The 27007-nt window shown below is 45.1% G+C and overlaps 1 protein-coding gene across 2 annotated transcripts in view; it reads left to right on the forward strand.

Moving 5' to 3' along the window:
• Positions 1-9938: 9938 nt before the first annotated feature.
• GNAL (G protein subunit alpha L) overlaps positions 9939-27007 on the forward strand; it is a 90920-nt gene continuing 73851 nt past the window's right edge. Inside the window, exon 1 of one of the 2 annotated variants that reach the window (XM_061170356.1) lies at positions 9939-10390. In XM_061170356.1, the coding sequence (XP_061026339.1) occupies positions 10093-10390 (298 nt within the window). In that variant the 5' untranslated portion in view covers positions 9939-10092. The remainder of the gene's footprint in view (positions 10391-27007) is intronic. The other variant, XM_061170357.1, reaches the window with a different exon arrangement.

Genomic DNA, 27007 nt, shown 5'->3' on the forward strand with positions numbered 1-27007 from the left:
AGCAGATATGAAGTAGTATATATAAAACAGATAAACAGCAAGGTCCTACTATACAGCACAGGGAACTATATTCAATATCTTGTAATAACCTATAATGGAAAAGAATAGGAAAAAGAATATATGTATATATGTATAACTGAATCACTCTGCTGTACACCAGAAACTAACACAATATTGTAAATCAACTAGACTGCAATACAAAATAAATTTTAAAAAGTGAATGTGAGGGGTGAGGTTTGGGGGGCAGGGGGAAAGCAGGGGTGTTACAGAGCTGAAGTCCCATCATAGATTTTGCCTGAAATTGAACAACGTGAAGCTCATAGATTTTGCCTGAAATTGAACAAACAATCGAGAAGCAGGAATGGAAACATAAATTATAGGAATAAGATTTTTTTTTTTAATTTTAATAAGAGCTAAGAAAGCTGAAATTGGCTGCCTCCTGAGAGCAAGACATGAGTGAGAAGACTGGCAAAGAAAAGCTGCTTCTCATAAATTAGGGGCAAGTTACCTCCAAATATAAACATCAAGAATACAAGTCCATTTCTGTGTGTGTCCTTTGATGTTAGTGATTTCACTTCTTTATGCCTCACTTTACCCATTCATTCCCCAAATGCAGAAGATTGTTGAACCATGTGGGGTACTCTTTTTTTTTTAAAGGCTGTTTTGCATAAGAAATATTTATGGTTTTATAATTAGAAATTAAACTGGCTACATTCAAGTTTTTAAGGGGGCATCAAAACTACTTGCAAGATACAAGCTATTGAAAGTGCAGGTTTAGGCGAATTTAGGGTAAAAGATGCCCTAATGTCCATCCCACCTCCACCAGGTTGAATGGAGTCCTTATGAACTCAATTTGACCTTGGTTGTGAGAACTAGTCTGGCTCAGGCTGGCTGCTTAGTGACCAGTGAGAGGGTCAGAGACCCGCTCCCACAGCCCAGGAAGCCCAGCGCGCCTCGTGAGGGAGACCCCCAAATGAGAGAGCTGCCAAATACTCTCTAAATGAGGGTCTACCCCACCAGCGAAAAAATGTTTCAGTCTAAAACCTTAACGTGTGCATATTATCGATTGGACTAATACATTGCAATTATTATGAAACATACACGCAAAAACATATTAAAGGAATCTAGACATAAAATGCAATTTTTAGAGCAGTCTATTTCCTACTGGAATTCCAGCAAACCACTCTGCACATCTTGGGTGTATCCACCCACTGCCCCAAATCTCTCAGCTACCTGGAACAGGGGGGCTGGGCGGGGGAGAGAAGCAACTACACCCCTCCTGGGTCTTGGGTTCAGCTCGGGGTCTGCACTGATGGAGCTACAAGCCAAGCAAACCTAGACCCACCTTGGCTTGAACCACGTGTCAACTACATGCAAGGAGTCCAAGAAAGACACCAACAGAATGATGAGGCCATGCATGTTCACTGGGAAAAAAAAAAAAAACTGGAAAAGAGCACAAGAAAAAAGTTAAAATGACCTGTGACCCAACTCCTAAGAGACAACACTGCCTACACTTTAGAATGAAGTTTGTCAGTGACTTTTTATGCACTGAGATGTTTCTTTTCAAAATGTGCTGTTTTGGAAGTTCCTTTTTTGCATTTATCATGAATATTTTGTATGTCCTTAAATTTCTCAACATTTTTAATTACTGTAATGTCTCAGAGTGTATTTAATTTTTATAGTTCCTGATTTTTAAACATTCTATTATGGAAATTTTCAAACGTATGCAAAGTAAACAAAATAGTTTAATGAGCCCAAATGTATCCGTCACCCAGCTTCAACAATTATAAACATTCTGCCATTCTTGTATCATCTGTAACTCTAGTCTACATTGTTGGGTTTTTATTGGGTGGGGGTTACATACATTGTAATATAAAAGACTGATATTACTATCTTCCTTAAATGTTCTATAGAATTCGCCAGTACCTGGAGTTCTCTTTGTGAGGACACTTTCAGTAACAATTTCCATTTATTTGCTAAGATACACCACTATTCAGATTTTGTTTCTTCTGTTTTGGTAAATTGTGTTTTTAAGGAATTCATCCACCCCACCTAAGTTATCAAGTGTGTTGATATAAAGCTGTTCATAATATTCCCATTTATAATTTTGATGTTCGTAGTCACTGTAACAGTATTCCCTCTTTCATACCTGCTATTGGTCATTTGCATTTTCTCTATTTCTTGCTAGGAATTTATTAATTTTATTCAACTTTTCAAAGAACCATGGATTATTTAGAAATTTATTGCTTAATTTCTAAATATTTGGTGATTTTTAAAAATACCTTATTGTCTTTCTAACTTAATTCCAGAGTGGTCAGAAAGCATACTCTTAAGAGTTTTAATGTTTTACAATTTGTTGAGATTTTTTTGGCCCAGGATTTGGTCTATCTTGGTGAACATTCCACTTGAACTTAAGAAGAGCATTTTGCATTCGTGGGGTGTAATGCTCTATAAATGTCAATTAGTTAAAGGTAGTTTGTGGTGTCACCCAGACACTGTGGTGTCACAGTTTTTCTGTTTATGAGACAAGCATGTTAAATGATCCACCTAAGATCGTGGATTTGTTTACTTCTCCTTTAAGTTCTGTTAGATATTACTTCACGTATTTTCAATATAAATACACATTTATATTATGTTTTCCCGATGTACTGACCCTTTTTTTCATGATGAAACAGTACTTTTTATTTCCAATAAATCTCCTACCTTGAAGTCTATGTTGCTTGATATTAATACAGCCTGTCCAAGTTTCTCACAATTAATGTTTCCATGTGCCCTGGGTTAAATAGTGTTTCCCAAAAATTCATGTCCACCTGGAACCCCAGAATATGACCTATTTGGAAATAGAGTCTTTGCAGATTGTACTTAAGGTAAGGATAGAGGTGATATCATAGGATTAGGGTGGGCCCCAAATCCAGTGAGACCATGTTTATAAGAGACAGAAAAGGACACACAGAGGCCCAGGGAAGAAGGCAAGTGAAGACAGAGGCAGAGACTGTGGTGATGCGGCCACAAGCCAAGGAACAACACCAGGAGCCCCCAGAAGCTGGAAGAGGCAAGGCAGGGTTCTCCCCTGGAGCTTCCGGGGGGACTGTGGCCCCGCCAGCACCTTGATTTCAGCTCTGGCCTCCAGAACTGGGAGATAATTAATATCTGCTGATCTAAGCTTCCAAACTTGTGGTCACTTGTTACTGCAGCCACAGGAAACCGATACACCATCATACACATTTTTCCTTCTTTTTACTATCAACCCATTTGTGTCTGTATTTAAAGTGTTTCTTATAAACAGCATAAAGCTCAGTCTTTTTTTTTTTTTTTTTACTTTTTCCTTTTTTCCTTTTCCTTTTTTTTTTTTTTAATTTCTTGGCCATGCCTCGTGGCATGCGGGATCCTAGTTCCCTGACCAGGGATGGAACCCGTGCCCCCTGCAGTGGAAGCACAGAGTCTTAACCACTGGACCACCAGGGAAGTCCCAAAGCTGGGTCTTTTTTTTCCTCTCTGACATTCTTTGCCTTTTCATTGGAAGGGTTAGTCCATTTACATTTAATTATTAAAATGCTTGGATTTAAGGCAGCCATTTTGTTATTTGCTTTTTATTTGGCTCATTTGTTTGTCTCTATTCCTTCTTTCTTTGAGCTTACTTGAAGATTTTTTGCTATTTCGGTCTTATTCCCCTATTAGCTTTTTAGGTATCCCCCCGTTCATTATTTTTCAGTGGTTGCTCTAGGGCTGCATTGTACAAAATGGTAGCTACTAGCCACCTGTGGCTATTAAATTTAAACTTTAATTAAAATTAAGTGAAATTAAAATTTAGTTCTTCAGCACAATACCCACATTCCAAGTGTTCACCAAATACACGTGACTTGGGGGACACTGCAGATACAGAACATTTCTGTCACTGAAGAAAACCCTAGTGGTAACTTATCACAATTTATCTATAGTTACTATTACACTACTTTACATACAATATTGGAACTTTGAGAGAAGGTAGTTCCTTTACCCGACCCGTCCTTTGTAACATTTTCATATGTTTCATCTGCATACATTATAAACTCACAATACACTATTAATATTTTCCACATATTTGTAAAAGAAATTTTAAGAAAAATTACATGTAGTCTTTATATTTATCCACATATTTACCATTTCTGCTGCTCTTTATTTTTCCTCTGAATCTGAGTTACCATCTGGTGTCATAACCCTTCAGCCTGGATATCTATAACAGCACTGTTCATAGTGCAGGTCAGCTGACGTCAAATTCGCTCATAGTGTTTTTAATTTTTTTCACTGTTATTCTTGAAGTATATCTTTGCAAGATATAAAATTACGAGTTGGTGATTTTTTTCTGTGTTTCAGCACTTCCACTGTGCTATTCTGCTGTCTTCTAACCTCCATTATTTCTGATGAAAAGCCAACATTTTCAATGTGTTATTTTCTATACACAATGTCTCTTTTCTTTGGCTACTTTTATGATTTTCTCTTTATTTTTGGAGTTCAGCAGTTTCATCATATGTGCCCAGGTGAGTTTTCCTGTATATTAATCCTGAATGTGGTTCACTGGGTTTCTTGGATTTATAAGTTAATGTCTTTGATCAAATTTCAGAAATTTGAGGTCACTATTACTTCAAATATTGTTTCTATCCTGTTTTTTTTTTTTCATCTTTTTCCAGGACTCTAATTACACTTATTTTAGGCCAGATAATATTCATCAACAAGCTTCTGAGAATCTGCTCATTTCTCTTCAGTTGTTTTTTTATCCCCGCTCTGCAGATTGGATCATTTCTATAGACTTGTTTCCAAAGTCTTCAAGTTGTTGTTCTTTCATCTTCAACCTGCTGTTAAGCACATCCAATGAATTTTTTATTTCAGTTATTGCACTTTTCAGTTTTAGTATTTCCATTTGCTTCCCCTTTACAGTTTCAATTCCTCTGCTGAGATTCTCCATCAGTTAATTTATTATGTATACATCTTATTCTAAATCTCTGAGAGTATTTGTAACACCTGCTTTAAAGTCCTTGTCTGCTAATGGTTGCATCTGGTTCATCCAGGCATCCATTTATAGGATTGCTTTTTTTCTGAACTGTGGGTCACAATTTCCTGTCTCCGTGCCTTCTAATTATTTTTTACTGGACACTGGACGTTATGAATGATATGTTGTGAGGACTTCACCTTCCGTTACAGTTCTCTAATGAGTAATTTTGTTTTGTTTTGTTTTGTTTCATTTTGTTTTGTTTTGTTCTATACACCAGTTAACCTGGTTGGGCTCAAACTCTGTCTCTCCTGAAGGGAGAAGAAGCTGAAATCTTTGCTCTGTTCTTTTAGTTTTTTGGCGTTTCTTGTCGGGCCACCCTGTTGTTAAGTCATCAGCCAAGGATCTGAGTGGATTTTGCATTCAGATTTGTGGGGCTCACACTTCTCAAGTTCCCTTCCTTCTAGGATTTGGCTGCAAACTTTCTGGCTGTTGCCACACCTCCAAATTCTGTTCTCTGACATCGTGAGCCAGTGAGTAGGGCCAGCTTCCTGGGCATGTGACCTGTAAAGTCCCACAGGGCCCCAGGCCTGGTTTAATACTCTTCACTCACTGTCTTGAAATTCCTATTTTCAACAGAGACAGAGCATTTTCATTTTGCACCAGGCTCCACAAATTCTGTAATCCATCTTGCCAGTAACCCTGTGGCTTTCTGCTTCCCCCTGACTGCAGACTAGGGAGTGTCCTCAGGCAAAAGGGCATCAACTCACAAATCTTAGCCAGTGCACTCATCTTTCAAGGGTAGACTCGCTCTGAATTCACATAGGAGATATAAATGTCATATTTTTTTTTTTGTTATCTGAGGAGTGTCAGTCCAAGCAAGCTCCTCTGCCAATCTATTGCAGCCACAGTTCTCAACCGGGATCAGTTTTGCCTAAGGGGACATCTGGCATGCCTGGAGACATTTTTTTGTTGTCACCATTGAGGAAGGTGCTACAGGGCATCTACTGGGTAGAGGCCAAGGATGCTCCTAAACATCCCACAATGCACAAGACACTCCCTACTACAACAAATTATCCAGCCTCAAAGGTTGACAGTGCTGAGATTGAGAAATCCTGCATTACAGGAAGTCAGGCCTCCACTTTCATTTTTAATGGCTACATTATTATATACATTATCATCGCATTATTTAATGACTCCTCTAGGACTATATAGCATACTAATCAAACATAGCCCCAATTTAGGGGAAGAGGAAGCCAAATTGGCCTTAACTCTTTCCTATAATTTTACTTATGTTTCCAATGGAACAGTGTCAAAATGTGCAAAAATGGCAATAATAAAGTGCCGCTTTCATCAATTAAACACGATATCCACACAAAGACCATAGACATAACCTTTCACTACATCATAACTATTTGCTCTTCAAAAGGAAGTTCAGAAAAAGACGGATTGAGAATGGAAAAATCCTACCTGCAGCAGTGAAGATTATACATAAGATTACATATTATATCAACATGCTGTAATGTTACATTTACTTAGACTCCCCTCATGATTTCTATTTTCAGATTCATAATCATTCTTTGACATTAGAAATTGCCTACAGGGGCTTCCCTGGTGGCGCAGTGGTTGAGAATCTGCCTGCCAATGCAGGGGACACGGGTTCGATCCCTGGTCTGGGAAGATCCCACATGCCGCGGAGCAACTAGGCCTGTGAGCCACAACTACTGAGCCTGCACGTCTGGAGCCTGTGCTCCGCAACAAGAGAGGCCACGATAGTGAGAGGCCCGCGCACCGCGATGAAGAGTGGCCCCCACTTGCTGCAACTGGAGAAAGCCCTCGCGCAGAAACGAAGACCCAACACAGCCAAAAATAAAAAATGAATAAATAAATAAAACTTAAAAGAAATTGCCTACATCTACGACCCAGTGATTCTTAAATTTTAAAAAATTATCTAGATTAAAGAAAAAACATTAAATTTTACTAACAGTTATATACAAATGTTAAATATTTGATTCTAATTTATCCTACGCATAGACCACACAATCCAATTTTCTAATAATTAGTACTGATGGAAGAAATTTTCACATATTGAGGTGTGGGGAAGTCATTCTGGCTTACACATGACTTGGCTTGAACTTTATGCTCACGAGAATAGCCTGCCTCCTGGCCTGTCAACCACGCATTGTCCATCTGCATCTGCTTGAACCACTAAAGACAAGAATGCATTTAAAAATCAAAATGGAGTAACTGTGGTTCAGGCATCCAAAATGGAGCCGGGTGTCCATTGTGGACATGGTTTCAGACACATTCCTGCCTCACTGAGAACTTGAATTTTCTGAACTGTATCAAACTCAAGGACACCAGCAGCCTTTCTCAAAACAGAATCTGATAGCAGCTGCCAGCTGCAACCTTCTGGTCTCAAGGTCTCCCCTTGTAACTATGCCACCACTTCAGACCCCAACCAATCCTGGCTTAACAAGCACCTCACTTCTTACCAGATCCAATTATCATTCCTGACAAACAACTCATGTAATTGTGCGGTTTTTTCCTTTATTAGCCACCATCACATTGCAGTCTGGAGGAACACAACCCAAGTGCTGCTTGAATCTGTGTCTCCCGGGGTATAGTCTTCAGTTTGTCTCAGATAAAACTCTTTTCTATTCCTATTATAGACTGTTTATTGATTATTTCCATCAATAGGATGTAATTAGAGGTGTTTGAAAGAAACTGAAATGTGGGCACAAGGGGCAGAGCATTTTTTTCCTAGAGTTCTTTTAATAGGATAGTAAGGGTTTTTTTCAGTTTAGTATGTAAGGTACCAAGAGGAAATACTGTCTTCTATTTCTTTTTCTAAGTAAACTATTAAATTTGAGTGAATTCTCATTTAGATACATTTTATTTTATGTGCTTAAACTTTTAAAAATTGTACTATGTTTGCTTCTATTTTCAGCTGACTTTAATTTACAAACATTGTTATCCATCTCATGTGATACTACTTGATAAAGTGTGTATAGTAAACTAAGTTATAACAGAAAAGGAATTAATATGCACTTCTCAGATCTCGGTTCAAATATCCCTTCCTCTGAAAGGCCTTCTCTTGATCATACACAAACCCCCTTCCCTCCCCAATTTAAATTGGACTTTCCCTATTTCTCCTCACTTGTATAATTTGCATTATATAACAAACACATTGGCTTGTGTTTATATGACTGAACATACTTCCACCTCCTAGTGTACAAACTCCATGAGGACCCACGTCTTTTTTTTTGGAGTATAGTTGCTTTACAATGTTGTGTTAGTTTCTGCTGTACAACGAAGTGAATCAGCCATATGTATACATATATCCCCTCCCTCTTAGACCTCCCTCCCACTGCCCCCCCATCCCACCCTTCTAGGTCACCACAGAGCACAGAGCTGAGCTCCCTGTGCTATACAGCAGGTTACCACTAGCTACCTATTTTACACATGGTAGTGTATATATGTCAAACCTAATTTCCCAATTCATACTACCACCCCTTCCCCCCCGTGTCCACACATCCATTCTCTACATCTGCGTCTCTATTCCTGCCCTGAAAATAGGTTCATCTGTACCATTTTTCTAGATTCCACATATATGTGTTAATACACGATACTTGTTTTTGTCTTTATGACTTAACTTCACTCTATATGACAGACTCTAGGTCCATCCACCTCTCTACAAATGATCCATGTCTTTTGTTTCACCCAATACCAACCAGGAAGCCAAGCAAATTGTGTGTGCTTGATACATATTAATAAACAAGTGGATACATGGAGGTCAGTGAATGCACATGACAGTGATATTTAGAACCTTCTCCTGTCTTCTCAAGTTAGATTTTCTATAGTCATCCTTTGTTCTACTTAAAAGATCTAAAAGTATAGTATAATTTTGGCAAAAATTTTGGCATAATATTAGGTGAAAAGTATTACATGGCATTTGTTATTAACAGGGCCCTAAAATAAATGTGAATTGTAGATCTCTATTTTTTTATTTAAAAAATTAATCAAGTATAAAGTTTACTCCAAATGCCCACTGCTGTGTTGCATTAAACGGCCCAATTTGCTCTATTAACGGGATTTTTATTAGATATATTTACCTATCAGTTACAACATCCCATGTCATTTTGCTCGAAATCAAGGAACACGTGTTACAGCAGGTTTCTTAAAAGCTATGTCGAAATTTTCATGTGTTGCAAAAGACCTATAAGATGATGGACATTATGTGAGAATTAAGGAGAAAACCAAGGAATCTCTGGTGGACTGGAGGTGTGGATAGAGGGCACAGGGTCTGGAAGCGGCCCGCTCCTCCCTGGGCTATATTGCAGATTAAAAAATAGGACGCAGTGTGCAATTCCGTATTCTCCTTTTAGCAAATATAAACAGTATGTGACAATTGGCACTTGTTTTTAATTTTTTACTAAGTGTAGAAATTGCTGAAAATTATGTCTTGGACCTCCTGATTTGGAAACTTTGTCGAGATGGAAGGTATAATAGTTTAAAGTAGGGGTCAAGAGTGTGCGGAGGTGGGTGCACGTGTGTAAGATGAGCAGGAAACAGCGCCGCAAGGTGAAGAGAGCGCCGCAGGTGCTCCGGGAATTCAAGATCTCAAAGCTAGCATCCCACCCCTTTACCTGGCCCTCCGTTCCTATTGACCACTGTCCAAGATCACAGCCACGGAGGTGTTTTAAGAGCTGCAATGGCAGCGCCGGGCGGCGGCGGCACCGAAACGGCCTCAGCGGCACTGTCCGCAGCTGCGCACCGGGCTCGGGCAGCAGTCTTTACGGTAACGGGAACTGAGACGAGGGGCGGTACTTACGGTAACCGGAGGACGCGCCAGCCGGCGGTATGTACGGTAAGGGGGCCGGGCCGGGCTCGGGGCTGCCCATCCGGCCCGAGGTCCGCGTTGTCAGGTGATCTACTGCCGAGGCAGTCACCGCCCCCTGCACCGGCGGAAAACGCGGAATGGCCCTCGGGGGCGGTGAGGGGCCGGGGGCCCGCCTCATCCGTGCCCCCCAGCCTGCAGGCTGCAGCGCCGCGCCGGGTCCGCGTGCAGCCCCCTCCCGCCCCTCGGCTGGGGCCCCGGCGTGAGCCCCGCGCCCCGCGCCCACATGGGGCTGTGCCACAGCCTCCGGCCGCTGCTCTTCGGGGACCCGGAGCCGCCCTTGGAGGGGGCGCGGTCCGGCCCAGACCAGACCCCGGACCCGGACCTGACCCCGGTCCCGACCCCGGTCCGGACCCCGGCGGGGGCAGGCGCGGCGCGGACCCCCGCGCAGAAAGAAAGGCGGCGGCGCGCGGACCAGCAGCGCGCGGAGGAGCGCGAGGCCAGGCGGGTCAGCAAGAGCATCGACCGCCGGCTCCGCGAGCAGAAGCGCGACCTGCGGCGGACTCACCGGCTGCTGCTGCTCGGTGGGTGCGGGGGGCGCACGGGGGCCGCGGGAAACCGGGCGCGGGGCGGGACGCGCGGGACGGGAGGCGCGGGGGGCGGGGCGCGGGCGGCGTGGGGCGGGGCGCGGAGCTGGGCGCACCCTGGGCTGGGAACAGGCCTCTGGGCGTACGCGGGCCCCGCGGGTTCGGTCTCGGGTCTAGAATGGTTCTTACCCGACAGCGTCCACTTGAGTGACTGGGCCGCGAACGCTCTGCCCGGTGACTCTGCTCTTTTCCACACCGTGTCATCCGGGCCCGTGGCTCACTTGTTACCGGTTAAGGAGCCTGCCCGGGAATTTCGTCCCCACTCGGTTCATCCCCAGGGCTTGCAGCCGCGGAGTGGGCCTCGTGCCTCTCACCTCCTCAGCGGCGGCCTTTGTTCTAAGGGCGCGAGTGAAAGCAAGTGCACGAGGCCTTTACATCGGTGGGTGTGGCTTGTCCCCTTTGGAGAAATAACTTCCACAGCCAGGATACGGTCCTTCTGTCTCACTGAGTAGGTTCGAGCCTGGTGCCGTCGTAATGTTTGCTCCTTCTTCAGAAGCATTCGCTGTACCACCTGCACACAAGAAAATGGGCACACCACCACCGGTGCTTGAAGGTACAGACCGCGTCGTTTGCTGGCATTTCTCAGCAAGCGGAACAGTCTTTCCCGTGAACAACTCGGAGACGTTCTCTGTGCTCTCAAAGCCTGTGTTCCTCATGCTACTTGTGGCTTTTAAAGTTTAGGGGGGAAAAAAAGCAAGACGTGGGCTTCTGACCCCAATTTTGTGACCTATAAGGAAGAATAATTGTTGAGTTTTGTGCCCTCCTGGGCACAAAGAAAGAACCCGGCCCATGATGGAGGAAGATCCCTGCTTATAAATGAGTGAGACTTTTCTTTAAGATCTCGAAAACAACTAAGTCTTCGGTTTTGAAAGGGCTCACCATTGCAAGAATGAATAAAACAACACAAACCTAGCTGCTGTATCCGGTGAAATATCTGAATTCTAACATTAAGGGACTTTTTTTGGAGTAACAAAGAACAAAAAATATAGAAGTGATCAGATTACCTGAAAAGGGAAGAGGACACATCAGAAGCAGAGTTATCTACAGTGCTAACTTCTGGAACAGGGCAGAACAATGTTTCCAGGGATCTGAAAATACAGAATGGTGATCCTAGAACCTGGTACCTCGTTAAACCACTGTGTGTGTGTGTGTGTGTGGGTGTTTGTGTGAGTGTGAGGGGAAAACAAAGTTCCAGACATACAAGTGCTCAAAGTACATCCCCAACCACACATTTTTCTGGAAAGAAATCAGAAATTACTCCAGCCAAATTTCTTTTAATGCACCAAATTAAAATAACTAAAAGGAGAGAATTGTCGTCTCAAGAAATAAGAGAAAAATAAGGTCTACAGTTCTGGCAATGTAATGTTGTTTTAATGTGATTGTGCAGCCGGACAGAAGTGTTTAAAAGGATATGTGAAGCAGAAGATGCTCAATATATAGAAAAAATTTTAAACTTAACGATTCTGTGAAAGGGTCCTGGGTGGTGATCTTAAGACTTGAACGGTGAGCAGTTTCTTATAACATGTTGAGAGATTGTCCCTTTAAAGACACTGTCTCAGCCTTGTATGTCAGCATCATATCTGACGTGTTGCATAGTCAGGTGACTCACACTTTGGGGGGAAAGTGTCCTGGATCTTCCCACGAGTGACAGCAAGAGTGCAACACAAACTGTCCTGTCAAGGTGACATTTAGTCCAGACCAGGTGTCAGTCTAACAGGGACAGTGCATCCTAGCTTCATCCCACTGTCACCTGGTGAGAATGCAGGCCCAGTGTTGCCGGGTCTTGAATTTCCAGAATAAGAGGGAAATGCTCATTTTCATCTGAAACCTCCTTATTTTTAGCCATTGGCTCAAATTAATAAAACACAATTTGTGTGCCTGCTGTGGCCCACAGGCCACCAAGTCTCACCTCGGTCGGATCTCTCCCAAGCTAAAGGGACATTTCCGCAGGCCGAGCACTGGGCTGGAGGGGCAGTGGCCCCAGGTCAACACCAGCAAAACGCAGTTGACAAGACTGGATGTGGGATCAAAATATGTAATCTGTCTGAACACACGGCAAGCGAAGCCAGGTTCCCCATCCTTCAAGTGAATCTTTCTGCCGCTGAGCTCATAGGGTCATGACACAGTCATGACAGTAGATGCCATTGATTGTTTTTCCGCCTCTTTTGTTGACTATGACGTAAATTCTTGTTCACTACATTCTGATTGGAAAAGTATTCATTTGATATTATCCTTTTTTCCAGATAATTATTCAAATTAAAAATGGCCAACTGTGGTTAGGATTCATGTTTTTTGCTTCCTTCTATTATTTCCTGTTGTTTTCCTGTGTGTTTGGTCTTTCTCTGCCAGGAATACATCTTTCGAGATGGAAGCAGTCTCTGTGGGACACTTGCTGCCTTTCTGTTGTACTTGGCTGTTGGTAGAAACCAGAACACTGGCTTGACCTCTGTCTGTGTCTCTAAGAGGAAGTACTTGGTACAGTCACAGAAAAACAGAATGTTCTCCACTGGGAGATTTTGATCACTTTTTTTCAGATAAATGTCTCTTTTCTTGAGTCGTGCAGTGGACTTGAGCTGCATGGACCCCCAGGACACCTCCCTTTCAGTTTGCTGCCTTGTCCTGCCCCAGCCTCCTGTAGTCCCATGGCTTTTAAAGTCAGGAGAAATTCCAGATGCTCTGGCTGTGCCTTGGCTTTTCCAAACTCACATGCACAAAACGTCCTTACAGCCCGGGGAGAAGATGCAGCCACAGCTTCTATATCACTCTGTTGTATAAACTATCACCAGCATCCTGCAGACAAAAAGCTCCCCGTTTCAAATCAGTGGAGCAAGACTCAGGAAGCAGATGTGGCCCAAGGGATGGTGCAGTGAGAACGAGCAGGTGGGGCCGTGGACCTCCAAGGCCAGTGTGGACGGACCCTGAACCCACACCTCTCCTTAGAAGGAAGCACAGCCCAGGAGGGTGTAAGTTGGAGTTAATCCATCGTTTGATGTGGGGATGGCCTGTGTTCAGAAGGATGTTGGGCCGTGTTTCGGGCCACCCACCTGTGACTTCAGCAGCTCCTGCCCAGGGGGCTCAGCAGAGAGGCATCCCCGTGGCCTAGTGCAGAGACAAGGGCACCAGCGCCATCACGCCCAGTCCGCTGGCGGGACAGAGCAGGGCCTGGAGGAAGGGAGGCCGCGTGGAGGTCACCGAAAGATCAAAGTACACTCATAGAATAGATTTGTTTTTAAAGGGGACCAGGGATTCTTTTTTCCATTTTGAGGGGTTTGTCGGAAAGCGGTGTATTAAGGTTGCACTTGGAGCAAATGCACAGCAAAACGCCCAGCATATTTTCCACCATCGAAACCCGGCACCTGCCCCACGCCAGCTGCATCCACAGTCTAGTCGCGACGCCCCGTCAGCCTTTATGGGGTCCCCCTGGAAGGTGAGGTTGGGCCCTCTTATTTGGCTATTAGAGCTTTTCATGTACAAGGAAATTCCATGCGCTGGAAAGAAGCAGCAAAACCCAGGGGGAGATGGCCGTTTTCTGTCCGTCCTTCCCTCCTGGGCCAGGAAGGATGGTTATGTAATTCTCTCTCTCAGAAGCTCTAAAGTACGTGGTACTTTACTTTAGAATCATTTCTTAATTTAATGTAACAGCGTCCTGCACACCAGCTATCCATCGATCGGTGCTGTCTGGCCTGAAAGGCGGGCAGAGACGCAGCTGGTCTGATGCACTTCCCTGCACCCTAATGGAGGATGTTTATTTAATACTCAGACCCACTTCCCCCTCTGGCGGGTGGTGTTTTCTCAGAAGAAACAGCTCCCTTTTGGGCTTGGGCACAATAATGAGCTTGGATTGGCAGGGAAGGCCCGGAGAGTAATAACCAGGGTTTAGACAAAAACATTCCAGTTCAGCTGGGAAAGGAAAGTATTCATATTCCTCTTCAGAAAAAGAAAAAAAAAATCTAGTTACTTGCTTTCCTCATCTGTGAAATGGGATCATAAACCACCTCGTAGGATTTCTTGCCCCAGCGGGGCCCCACCCATACTGGGAGAAAACATCCCCAGAGCATGCACCTGCAGAGCACTTGTTTCCAGAACAAAGAAAGGAATCCTACAAACTGATGTAAAAAGATGCCCGATTAAAACAGGCAAACAGGGAATTCCCCAGTGGTCCAGTGGTTAGGACTCCGAGCTCTCACTGCCAGGGGCCCTGGTTCGATCCCTGGTCAGGGAACTAAGATCCCACAAGCTACAAGATGCGGCCAAAAAAAAAAAAAAAAAAACGGACAAGTGACTTGGAGCTGACAGTACACAAAAGAAAATACGTGAAAAACCAGTACACTGCCAGCATGATTGGTCATCAGGAAATGCAAATTAAAAACACAGACAGCAGTTCACTCCTACCAGGGTGGCCTACAGACCCACAGTTCCAGTGCTGCCAGGATATAAAACAGGGTCAGCAGACTTTCTCTATGAGGGGCAGGCCATGGGACCTAGTCAGCTCTGCTGCGCCATGCAGGCAGCCGTAGACCACACATAAGCACACGAGTGGGGCTGTGCTCCAATAAGACTGTATTTATAAATGCTTACATCTGAATTTCATGTAATTTTTAAATTTTTAAATCATGAAATACTATTCCTTTGATTTTTTTTCCCCAACCACTTATGGAGTCTTAGCTTACAGACTATGCAAAAACAGGCTGCAAACCGAAGTTTGCTGAGCCCTGATCTAGATGCCAAACCCTCACTCTCTGTTGGTGACACAAGGACAATTGTACAGTCACTTCCCAGAATTACTGAGTAGTTTCCTATGAAGTTAAACACACATCCTATGACCCAGCAATACCACTCCTAGGAATTTACAGCAGAAATATGAAAATATGCCTTTATTGTAAGAAGTTATACAAAATGCTTCTATCTGCTTTATTCAAGATAGCGGAAAACTGGGAACAACTCAAATTGTCACTAACAAGAGAATGAATAAGCATACTGTGTATATTCATACAATGAAATACTCAACAATAAAAAAAGTACTGATTGATAACATACCAACGTGGATGAGATTTTTGAGTGTTATGTATACGTACAAAAGAGTATCTACTTATGATTCTGTTTATACTGAATTCTAGAAGAGGTCAAGCCAGTCAGTGGTGATAGAAATCAGAACAGTAGTTTCAGGGGTCAGATTTCTGGAAAAAGTCGTGAAGCACCTTTCTGGGGTCATGGAAATGTTCTGTATCTTGAGTGGGACGGTGATTACACAGGTTTAAACATGTGAGAACTTATCAAACTGTATGCTTAAGATCTATGCATTTCAATGTATTTAAATTTTACTTTTTTTTTTTTTAAAGATAAAGCCCTTAAAAATAGTGCCTAGCATATAGTAGAGGCTTAATAAATGTTTGCTGTTTTTAAAAGGATAGATCAAAACTCAAAAGAGGGACAATTCTAATTATAGAATGAGATAATAAATTATGGCTTGCTACACCAGGGGTCCCCAACCCCGGGCCCGCAGACCCATACTGGTCCCAGCCTGTTACAAACCGAGCTGCACAGCAGGAGGTGAGTGGTGGGCTAGCAAGCGAAGCTTCATCTGCCACTCCCCATCGCTCTCACTACCGCCTGAACCATTCCCCGCCCCGACCATCCATTGAAAAATTGTCTTTCACGAAACCGGTCCCTGGTCCCAAAAAGGTTGGGGACCGCTGTGCTGCACCATACCTAAATCTAATATGTTTAATACAAAGATCCTTACTTACCATTTGTAGGATCTCTGTTCTAATGATCCCAAAGATTAAACACCAGACGCTGAAGTGGGACCGTGGTATGTGAGTGAGGGCAAGGGTGGTGAAGCTAATCTCTCTGCCATGTGGTCAGAGTGAAAGGGGGGTGTGTGGTCAGATTAACTGCTCCTCTAGCCATTTACTGAGCTCCTGGGTGATGCCAGGCGTCACGGGAACATCCACACTGGAAATCATTGAACTATAAACTGTTTTGTTAACAGCTCCCCTGCTGCCTTGCTACTTTTCTGTTCTGTTCTCCCCTATCTTCTCTCTAAAACGGGACCCCAAACTGAAGTTGTAAAGCTGAAACTCAAAGGCAGAAGGCTGATAGGAAGCCATTCACTGGGCCAACTGTGTAGGGAAATCAGAGTCACTTGTTTTCAACTGTGATAGAATTGCAGCTCAAACAGCCTAAGTTAGAGGCAGAGGAGGCATCAGCCAGGCTCTGTCTGTCCCGGGTCTTGGTTCTGTGTGTTCACCAGCGGCTCCAACTTCACAAGTCTCGGGAGCCCAGAGGAAAGAGACTCTGGTAACAGTTCTGGGTGGACAGCTCAAGTGAGAGCTTAACATTGTTTCTAACTGGTATCTGTTCTTGTCCCAAACCTCAAAGGTGCATTTTAAGATAAATGCATTTAATATTTTCTAAAATTATTTCTAAACTTAATTTCACCATTAATCTTTGATAAAAGACATTGATTTCTTCATAATTTCTTCAGTTTCCTTACAGTGATGAAATGGACAGAAACATAGATTTTTGCTATATCACTGTAAGAAAATGAAAATATTCCTGATTCCTGTCTTAGACAGTGAGTTTTATGATGTATAATCCCAAGCACTATTGCAAGCTAAAGACTCTTAGACATTTCGAAGGCAAATTGTTTCCTTGGGAGCCCACAGGTAAGGGACAGGGATTTCTCCTGTCTTGGGAGAAACCATAAGGCATCACTGAAAGTCCTGAGGTTTAAACACTGGTAGGGGTGGACCAGGGAGCAGATGAAATCGCAACAAGAAATGTCAGAACCACTAGTAGGGAAGAGATCTCAGGCATCAGAGTTTTGATTTGCTCTTTGGTCTTTGTACTGATATTTTGGTGTTTGGCAGCAAATACAATATTTAAGCCATATTTCTAAAATCTTGGAAACGACACCCAGGATGTGACGTTTGTGGGCTGGAAGGTTCATGTCCTCTAATGCGGAGAGATGGAGCGTTTTCTCCTGAGACGTGAGAGGGAACGAGATTCCCCGCCTAACGTCAGGCTGTTCCGAGGCCCTTCAGGACCCGACCACGTGTCTGCCATCGCGTGCGCATGTGTGTGTATGTCTCTGTGTGTATGTGTGTGTGTGGGGGGGGGGTGGGTGTGGGTGTGTCTGAGTGTGCATGTCTGTGCATGTGTGTGTGTGCGTCTCTGTGTGTGCGTGTGTGCGACTGTGTGTGTGTGTCTGTTTGTGTCTGCATGTCTGTGTGCGTGTGTCTTTGCGTGTGTACGTGTCTGTGTGTGTGTGTGTGTCTGTGTGTGCCTGTGTGTGTGTCTGTGTGTGTCTGTGTGTGTGAAATATCACTGAGAACCGCCCCTTCAGGGCACGTCACACCGTCTGTCTCTGTCCCTCTGTCCCTCTGTCCCTGCCATTTCTGCCCCCCCCCACCACTGCTCCCTCTGCCTGGAGAACGGGTCCCCTTTCTTGCACCTGCATGAACTCGTCTTAGCTTCACATCTTGCCTTTGTTGTTACTCTCTCTGTTGAGAAGCCTTATTTGATGCCCATTTTTTCTTTCCCTGGGCAACTCTTTCCTTCACAGAACTTAGCCCATTTTGAATTACATTTTCATTCATGTGTTTGCTTAGCGTTGACGCCAGTAACGTCCTGGGGCCAGAGAGCTCATCCTTCGAGTTTCCTGCTGGTCTCCAGTGTCCTGCACATGCCTGAAGGCATGTTTTTCAGTAAATGCGTGGATGTCAGGCTAAGGTCAGATGGTGACAGGCAAGTGTAAGCGCTGGCCCGGCAGGCGCCCTGTCCCCTCGCTCCCACCCCCGCTGCACCCCAGCAGGTGGGGACTGTAGGGTTGACCGAGGCTCTAGACCAAGACCACAGGGTCAAGTGGCAAACTTTTCTTTCTTTTTTTTTAGGAGGTTACTTTGTTTTAGTATTTCTTAATCGAGATACTGTTGACAGAAAACATTATATTAGTTTCAGTTGTACAACGAAATGATTCAGTATTTGTCTATATTGTGAAATGATCACAATAAATCTAGTTAACATCTGTCACCACACATAGTCACCCAAAAAATTGTGTGTGATGAGGACTTTTAAGATCTACTTTCTTAGCAACCTTCAAGTACACGATACAGTATTGTTAACTGTAGTCACCATGCTGTACCCTCCATCCCCAGGATGTATTTATTTTACAACTGGGAGTTTGTACCCTTTGTCCCCCTCCCCCCATTTCTCGTGGCCCACTCCCCTCTACACGCACGTGGACCCACCACACCAAAGCATCTGTGCTGCCTGCTCGCTGGCTCCTTGGCTTCCCCTGGTCCTCTGCCCCTGGAATCCCCTCCCCCATTTTCAAAGGTCATCTCGGGTGTTACCTCCTTTTCCAAGCCTTTTCTGATCCCCTCTGTCGGAAGTGTCCGCTCATTTTATATGTAACTCCCTTAGAATACCTTTCCTTCTGCTGTGGACATTCATAAGTTTACCTGAAATCCATGATCAGACTATACCCTATGAGAGTCACGTCCACTTTGATTTATCTATTAAACCTCCACGCCACCTGGCAGAACCTGGCATAAAATAAATGGGAAATTATCGTTGACAAAACAGAAATGAGAAGGTGGAAGTCCCGCCGTGCATTTTAATTCCAACCCAGAAAGATTGCCATCTGTTCTTAATTGAAATATAATTCACATACCATGAAATTCACCCTTTTAAAAACTGTACAACTCAGCAGGTTTTTAGCGTATTCACAAGGTTGTGGAACCATCACCATTACCTCATTCCAGAACATTTTCATCTTTCCAAAAAGAAGCCCCCTGCCGCTTAGCAGTCACCCCTCCCCCTGCCACCCCTGACCACCACTGATCCACTTTGTCTCTTTATGGAATTATCTGTTCTGGACGTTTTGCATAAAAAGTCACACAGTATGTAGTCTTCTGTGTCTGGCTTCTTTCACTTAACAGGATGTTTTCACCCATATAACATGGACCAGCACTTCATTCCTTTTTATGGCCAAATAAAGTCCACCGTATGGATCTGCCACCTGTTACTTATTATCTATCCATTCAGTTGGTAGATATAATAGCTAAAATGTGTGTTTCCACTTTTTAGCTATTATGACTAATGCTGCCGTGAATGTTCGTGTACAGGTTATTGTCTGGACATATGTTCTCATTTCCCTTGGGTGCATATCTGGGAGTGGAATGGCTTGGTCATATGGTAACTCTCTGTTTAACTTTTTGATGAACTACCAGACTGTTTTCCAAAGCAGCTGAATCACTTTACATTTTCACTGGCAACATGTGAGGGTTCCAATTTTTCCAATTTTTCCACATTCTCATCAACACCTGTTATTGTCCATCTTTTTTTATTACAGCCATCTTAGTGGGCGTGGAATGGTATACCCTGTGCTCTGGATTTGCATTTCCCTAATGACTAATGTTGCACATCTTTGGGTGTGCTGATTGGCCATTTGTACATATTCCTTGGAGAAATGTCTGTTCAAATACTTTGTTCCTTTCGTAATTGGGTTATTTGTCTTTCTGTTGTTGCGTTGTAGTAGTTTCTTAAATATTCTGTCTGCTGGAGCCTTTTGTTCCTAACCACATGTAACTCTGCACCTTATGCCCTAACCTGCAGAATATCTGTTCAATAGTGAATAACGTCAAGTTTTGCCTCTATTTTTATAATTTTAATTGCCTTGTACAATTGCCTTGCAATATCAAGAGTCTTAATTCCAAGTTTCTAGATATGGACCTTACCAACATTTACATATTTATGGAGGGGTGGGTATGTGGAATTTTCTAAGACGTCAATATACTTTGAAACACTGTTTTATCAACGTAAATGTGAAATCAACAGAACCCGATAGTTTATGATGAACAGGATAACCTAACAGCAGTATCACAGAAATACAGGGACATCGGGGGGATGGAAAACCGCGGCCTTAGGAAGAGGGGAGGGAGGGAAGGGATGGGTAGGGGAGGCTGTGTATTTTGAAATAGGCGCGTTGTGAGCTTTGACTGACACGTGAGAAATTGCAAACAGAAAAGGAGAAAAGAAGCCGGGAAGGAAGCGAAGGTGGGGCTGGGCTGTGGGGACCCAGGGCCTCTCGAGGCGAGGCAGGTGCGCGCGGCCGGTCGTTCCTGCGTCGGTCGCCAGGTGGCGCTGCGGCGCGGGAAGTCCGATGGATGGGCAGCAGCTGCTCCCGGACCGCGGTCCGCACTGCCCGCCGGGCGGGTAGCGGGGAAACCGGCTTGTACTGAGCTCCCAGGTGTGAGTGGTGGTGCTGGGCGGGAGGTGAAAGCGAAGGATGCCCTGCCAGTGGCAGAGCGGGCCCTGGGGGGGGGGGGGGACCCCACTGACAGGGCCCTTACCTGTGCACACCTGCATGCGGCAGCATCCCCCAGTGGCGGTTAAAGCGGCGCCTCCTTTGTGTGGTCCCTTTTATCTCCTGGGAATAATTGTTCTGTGTGCCCGTGTGATGCTGTACATCCCCAGACAGGTCATGCACCTGTCCATTCTGCACGACTGTTCCCGCCATCTCTGTCCCGGGGAGGGCACCCCGCCTCCTGAAGACCATCGGTTCTAGTTTTGTCCGGCCTGTAATCAATTCTCCACGTAAAACTTGCCCCATTCCTGCCCTGCTTCTGACAACTTTGACTTCCGGCCGTCCTGGGGATAAAGAAGCATCCCTAACAGAACCCACAGCCGGACAGCGTGAGTCGTGACTCCTTGGGGCAACACCGGCCATGCCATCAGCACTGCATAAATACTCGGGGAGACCGATGATAAACTCCACACAAACAAAATCCAGCTCGCCAGCAGGTAGGAAGGAAAGGAACCAAGAAATGAGTGAGAGGGGTTCTTGCTTCTCCATGACTGATGTTATGTTCCCTTCTCCCACCCCCCCTTTATTTATCTCTTTGTTGTTGGCATGGACACATGGTATTTCTATATTTTTCAGTGGCTTAGAGGTCACTCCTGTCCTTAAATACCTTGGTGCTGAAATCATCCCAGATTTGGCCAAACGGGAGCCCCTTCTGTCTGGTCTTGTGTTCTCAGGAGGTGCCCCCAGCATTTGAAAGCACTTTCCTACTTTCTGGCATAACAATGTTCCAGATTTATCTGTGGCTCCCCTGCCCCAACCCTGGAATCTGCCATTTCTCTGAGGAGGCCTGGCTCCTTTGGGTTGTGGGTGATACTGAAGACCAAGGCCTGGGCACTAGGTGCGCTCACCGCCACTGGCGTGTCTAATGCCTGGGTCTTTTCAGCAGACAGAACAAGGGAATAGATGCGTGTGGCACATGCACAGGCGTACAGTGTACACACACACGTATGTGCACATAATCACGGACACATACATACATACTCTAGACATCACGAGCTCATTCCGATTGCTACAATTCCAGTCCATCCCACGGGCGTGCCTTGCGTTTCCCCATTCCATGTTTGTCCGTCCTCTTTCTCTGAAAATCCTGGTTCTCAGTAACCACCTCAATGCATCTGTCCACCTGCCCCGTTCTGTCATTCACGCACCTAAGGGTTTGGGATTTGCACTCAGAGTCTCCCTTTTGAACCTCAGTCTTGAATTTATCTGTCGTCTAAATTCATCAAACAGTTCCTACTTAATGAGCAAATAAACCACGAACGGGAAATACAGACGATCCCTAGGCTCTGTCTCCCTTGTTCACAGCCCGCGAGCTTCAGAAGAGCCCGTGCAACCTTCCTGGGAAAGACCCATAGTTCCCACCTATGATGGAGCAAGTTCATGTTCTGTTTAATTTCATATACAGGTTGACATTCTATTACAAGGAAAACTGTTGCTTTAGACTCTGTAACTGAGCCAAATTCTAAAAGAAACCAGTTGCTAAGGCAACTGAGCGAAGAGTTAATTAATTCATCAGTCATTATATGCAGATTAATCTGCCTGTGTTAGCAAGGAGGTGGGCTTGTTTGATTTCTTGTTCTGGAAGAGAGAACGGTGCGATTTTTTTCCCACCAGTCAGAGTTCCTTCTGGAAAGGGCTCAGGTTTTGGGATCAGACAGAGCTCCACCCCCATCAGGCCCCTGTGGAACCTTCGGACCAACAGCCTTCTTTGCAAAGTGTGGATAATCTTGTAGCTGTTGGCGATGATCTGATCAGATGAGCCACTAGAAACAGAGCATCTTTCAGTGTCTTTTTAAAAATAAGACGAAGGGTGACTTACAAAGGTTAGCACACATCGCTCTAGGGAAGGAAGTGACATTTTTCTTCACTTGTATAATTGACCACACACCCCTATGTGCTCCCACTGTAATCTCTACAGAATCCCAAGGACTTGATTGCACGTCTGCCCCTCTCTCCTAGCCGTTTAAACTGCTTGCGATCAGGGACAAGGTCGAGTTCGTCCTTGTAATCTCAAGGCTGCGTGTGTGTAGGATTCAAAAAATGCTCTACGGTGAGTGAATGATGGAAACTCACCGCTTTACAGGCGCCCTTGGAGCCTCCTGACTCCAGGGTCTGCATCGCCACCTGCTGGTCAGAACTATAACTGCAGTAGATGTTTGTAAAGGAGGAATTGAAGTCACGTGGCTGTAATCGGAGGCCTCAAAACGAATAGCGGGAAGCCTCCAGAGAGAAGGATTTCTCTCTTCAACCACGGTCATGATGAAGACCCTAAATGTAAATTTTTTTCTTGTCTTTTTGTGGTTAAATATACATAACGTATAATTGACCATCTTAACCACTTTTAAGCACACAACTCAGTGCTGGTTAAGTACATTCTCGTTGTGCAACCATCACCTCCATCATCTCCAGAATTTTTCATCTTCCCAAACTAAAACTCCGCCCCCATCAAACATTGGCTCCCCTTCCCCCTCCACCACTCCCTGGTAACCACCATTCTACTTTCTAATGCATTCAGTGACCACCTCGCGTCTTCACACCAAAACTAAACCCCTGTCTTCGGCACTGAGTTGCGTCTTCCAATGAGGATATTTCAGTCCTGGGTTTTTGGACACAGGGTGAAGTCAAAGACAGTTAACCTACCTTTCCTACTCATTCGCTATTTGGGTTTTTTTAAGCCATCAGTTAATGCATCCCTACCCTTTATGGATGGCACTTCTGAAAGCTCCTTAACACTACTTTGCTGTAGGAGTAGGGGAAAAAAAAAGAGAAATTAACTCAGTAAATTCTAAAATATTTGATTACAGAGTGCTATGTACAGAAAGGGAATGTTGAAAACGTTTCCCTACTTTTCTATTTAAAAATGTAAAAAAAATTCACAAGATTTTTAAAGTGTGTTGTGATTAGGTCGTGGGGTGAGCTTGCTGCTGAGAATGAAAATAATCCACACAGACCATTTCCACCGAGACACTAAGAAAGGAAAGAGAGAAAACAACTAACTGCAAGGTGCTAAATGACAGGAAGCAGCACGAGGGCCGTGTGCGCACCGGCCACTCGGCCGCCCCCGGCTCCGGCTCCGCCAAGTTTGTTTACAAAACTAGGCGCAGCTTTTCGTTTCTTCGGCCCGGTCACTGCATTGAGTGAGGGTTCGCCTCTCCCACTCTGCTTTGTTCCTCCTCTTTAAAATCTTTCAATATACCTGCTCCAAATGCCTTAGAGTGCAGTTTTAATCTTTAGTAACCTTTACAGTATAAAATGCTAGACCAGTTATTAACGTTTTAAAACATTGATTTTTTTAAATTAAATTCAATATGTCCGCTATCTCATGCCATACAGCATTCTAGTCACTTTTCAAACTGGCTCAGCAGCTCCTGGATCCAGACCTGTAGTGATGTGAAAAAGTTCCTTTGAATTTTTCATCTTGTTAATTAAATTTCTGTGGAGGTCCTCCTTATAACGGGAAACAAATTTTGTTCTCGTTGTTATCAACGAGGACTTGCGTCCAGCTAACCAGAGAACAGCTGTGTTCTTTTCGACATTTGCCAACTTCAATCAGAGGGGCTCAAACAAAAACAAATTTCAAAATCGTTATTCAAAATTCACAAAACTAAGTACAAAAGAAATTCAAATAATTCAACTGTCAAATGCACTAAGACTTCTGAGACACCTTGTCTTAAACATCAACAAGAGCAGGAAAACACCACTTTGTTTTACGTTTGCCCTTTCGCCCCAAACTTTGTGCCTTCCCAACCCTCCTTGCTGCCCAGGGCGTCCCCCGCCCCAGCATCTCCCCGCCCGGCCGCCCCCTCTGCTGGCAGCGCGCTGCCGGCGGCCCTTCGCCTCCGCAGGTGGGTGTGCGCTGCGCGAGTGGTGCTGATGCTGCGCTGCCGTTGCCTAGCGACAGATGCTGGCACTGCCAGCTCCAGGCTGCTCCCCAACAGCGCCGCTCCCCCGCTCCAGGTGAGCCAGCAGGGATTCTGGATTCTGATCCTAGGGTTCAAAACTCAAATAAGGATCGGTTTCCCAGACCAGACTAGGAAAAGGCCAGGTGACTGGGGGTTTTTTTGAAAGTGTCTTTTTTTTTTTTTTAATTTATTTATTTTTGGCTGCGTTGGGTCTTCGTTTCTGTGCGAGGGCTTTCTCTAGTTGTGGCAAGCGGGGGCCACTCTTCGTCGCGGTGCGCGGGCCTCTCACTATCGTGGCCTCTCTTGTGGCGGAGCACAGGCTCCAGACGCGCAGGCTCAGTAGTTGTGGCTCACGGGCCTAGTTGCTCCACGGCATGTGGGATCCTCCCAGACCAGGGCTTGAACCCGTGTCCCCTGCACTAGCAGGCAGACTCTCAACCACTGCGCCACCAGGGAAACCCCTTAAAAAGTGTCTTGAGCTCCTACCTGATAATAGACTATGTAAAGATGGGCTTGGCATTTCTCAACAGAAAGGTTGCATCGCTGTGTAATCACGTTGCTTTTACGTTTTGGAGTGGTTAGCAGTGTTCTCTGCACTTACAGTGCAGACGCTGCAGCCAGGCTGCAAGGGTTTAGATCCCAGACACACCTCTTATGCACCCTCTAACGTTCTGTAAAATAACGGTCACAGTAGTTCCTTTTAGGGTTATTGCAAATACTAAATAAATTGCTCCATGGAAAGGATTTAGCCCAGGGCCAGTAATCACTGGATAAGTCGTAGAAACGAGTTATTTTAACCCTAATTCCTAGATATGAACAAGTGAAAACCTTTTGCTATGTTTTCAGGGTTCCAGGTTCTAACTTTTTTCTCCCTTTATAAGTTTGGTGGGATTTGTTTTGTCCCCTTCTCTTCCAGCTAACACTTTATAGAAACCTTGGCATTAAAAAAATAGACAAATCTTTTAAAACATCCCACTGCACTCTGCTATTTTTGTACACCTGTTCTCGCCTCCGACTGCCCTGTCAGCCACTGAACGGGCCACGTGGATGTTGCCGTAGGTGAATGCTTGTGTTAACACAAGGAGTGAGGCCTCACAACAGTGCTAAACAGTGTCCCTCCACAAGCTAAAACTCTTATCCAGCTCAGAATACGGCATGGCACTGCGTGTTTGCTTCTGCTGTGTCAAGAAGAGACACTACTGCTTTTGTTTTTTAAAGAGTATTGTTATTTGGATACAGTACTAAACTGGACAAGTATTTTATGAATTTAAAATCTGATCGTGAAATTCCTTTCGTGAGAACCCACACTTGGAGCGGGAGTTATCTTTGGCCTTCGTGAATTTGTTCATCCATCAAACAAAGACTCAAGGGGCATCTCCCCGGGCCAGGCACTGAACTGGGCACAGCCCAGCAGGTGTGAAGTGCAGGCTCCGCCCCGGCCCTCACTGGGTCCCAAGTCCAGTGGACATTTGAAAGAGCAGCAAACAAACCATTACAATGTAAGGTGCTGTGAGATGCTGGAGAACAGAGAAGGGGGCCTGGCCCTGACTGTGGAAGCAGTGGTGAGGCAGGAAGGGTGACTAAGAGTTGGTCAAGTGAAGAAGGGGCCACACATCTCCCAGAGAGTGAAGCAGCGCATGCACCCACGCCATGCACTCGGGTGTCCACGTGCAAGGGGTCAAAGAGGGGTTGGGGCAGCGCCAGGAAGGGGGGACATGAGAGCTGAAGCTGAGGAGTTTACACGGACCCAGTCTTGATGGACCGTGGCTGGGGGCTTGGCAGTGGTGGGGACAGTGATGTGAGATTTGCATTGTCACTGTGGCAGCCCTGTGCAGGTGGGCCGGAATATGTGAGCAGGAGGCCACTTGTGACATCCAGCCTGGACAGTGACCATGGCAACGGCAGATGGGGTGGAAAGAACAGGAACGATGTTTAGGAAACAGACCCAAAGGAACACGGTAACGGTTTGCAAGAAGGAAAAGGAGTCAGGAATGACTGCCATGTTCTGGTTGGGAAGATCAGGGGCCTTATTCACAAAGAGAGAGAGGAGCGCACTGGAGGTGTGTGTGGGCAGGGGGAGGAGATCCTGGAGGCACGGAGGTGGAGGTGTGCTTGCCGCCCTGGTGGTCAGGAGTGTGGGCTGGGCTGGAGGTCTGGTGTGGCCGTTGTCGGAGCTGCGTGCGCAGAGGATGGGGGAGGCAGTCAGCCCCCGAGGGCAGGGTATTAAGGGGACAAGGGCTGTGCTGGGTCTGAGCCGCCTCTCCACGTGGAGAGTGGGCG

This window comes from Eubalaena glacialis, chromosome 15 (genome assembly GCF_028564815.1).
Source record: "Eubalaena glacialis isolate mEubGla1 chromosome 15, mEubGla1.1.hap2.+ XY, whole genome shotgun sequence".
NCBI lineage: Eukaryota > Metazoa > Chordata > Mammalia > Artiodactyla > Balaenidae > Eubalaena > Eubalaena glacialis.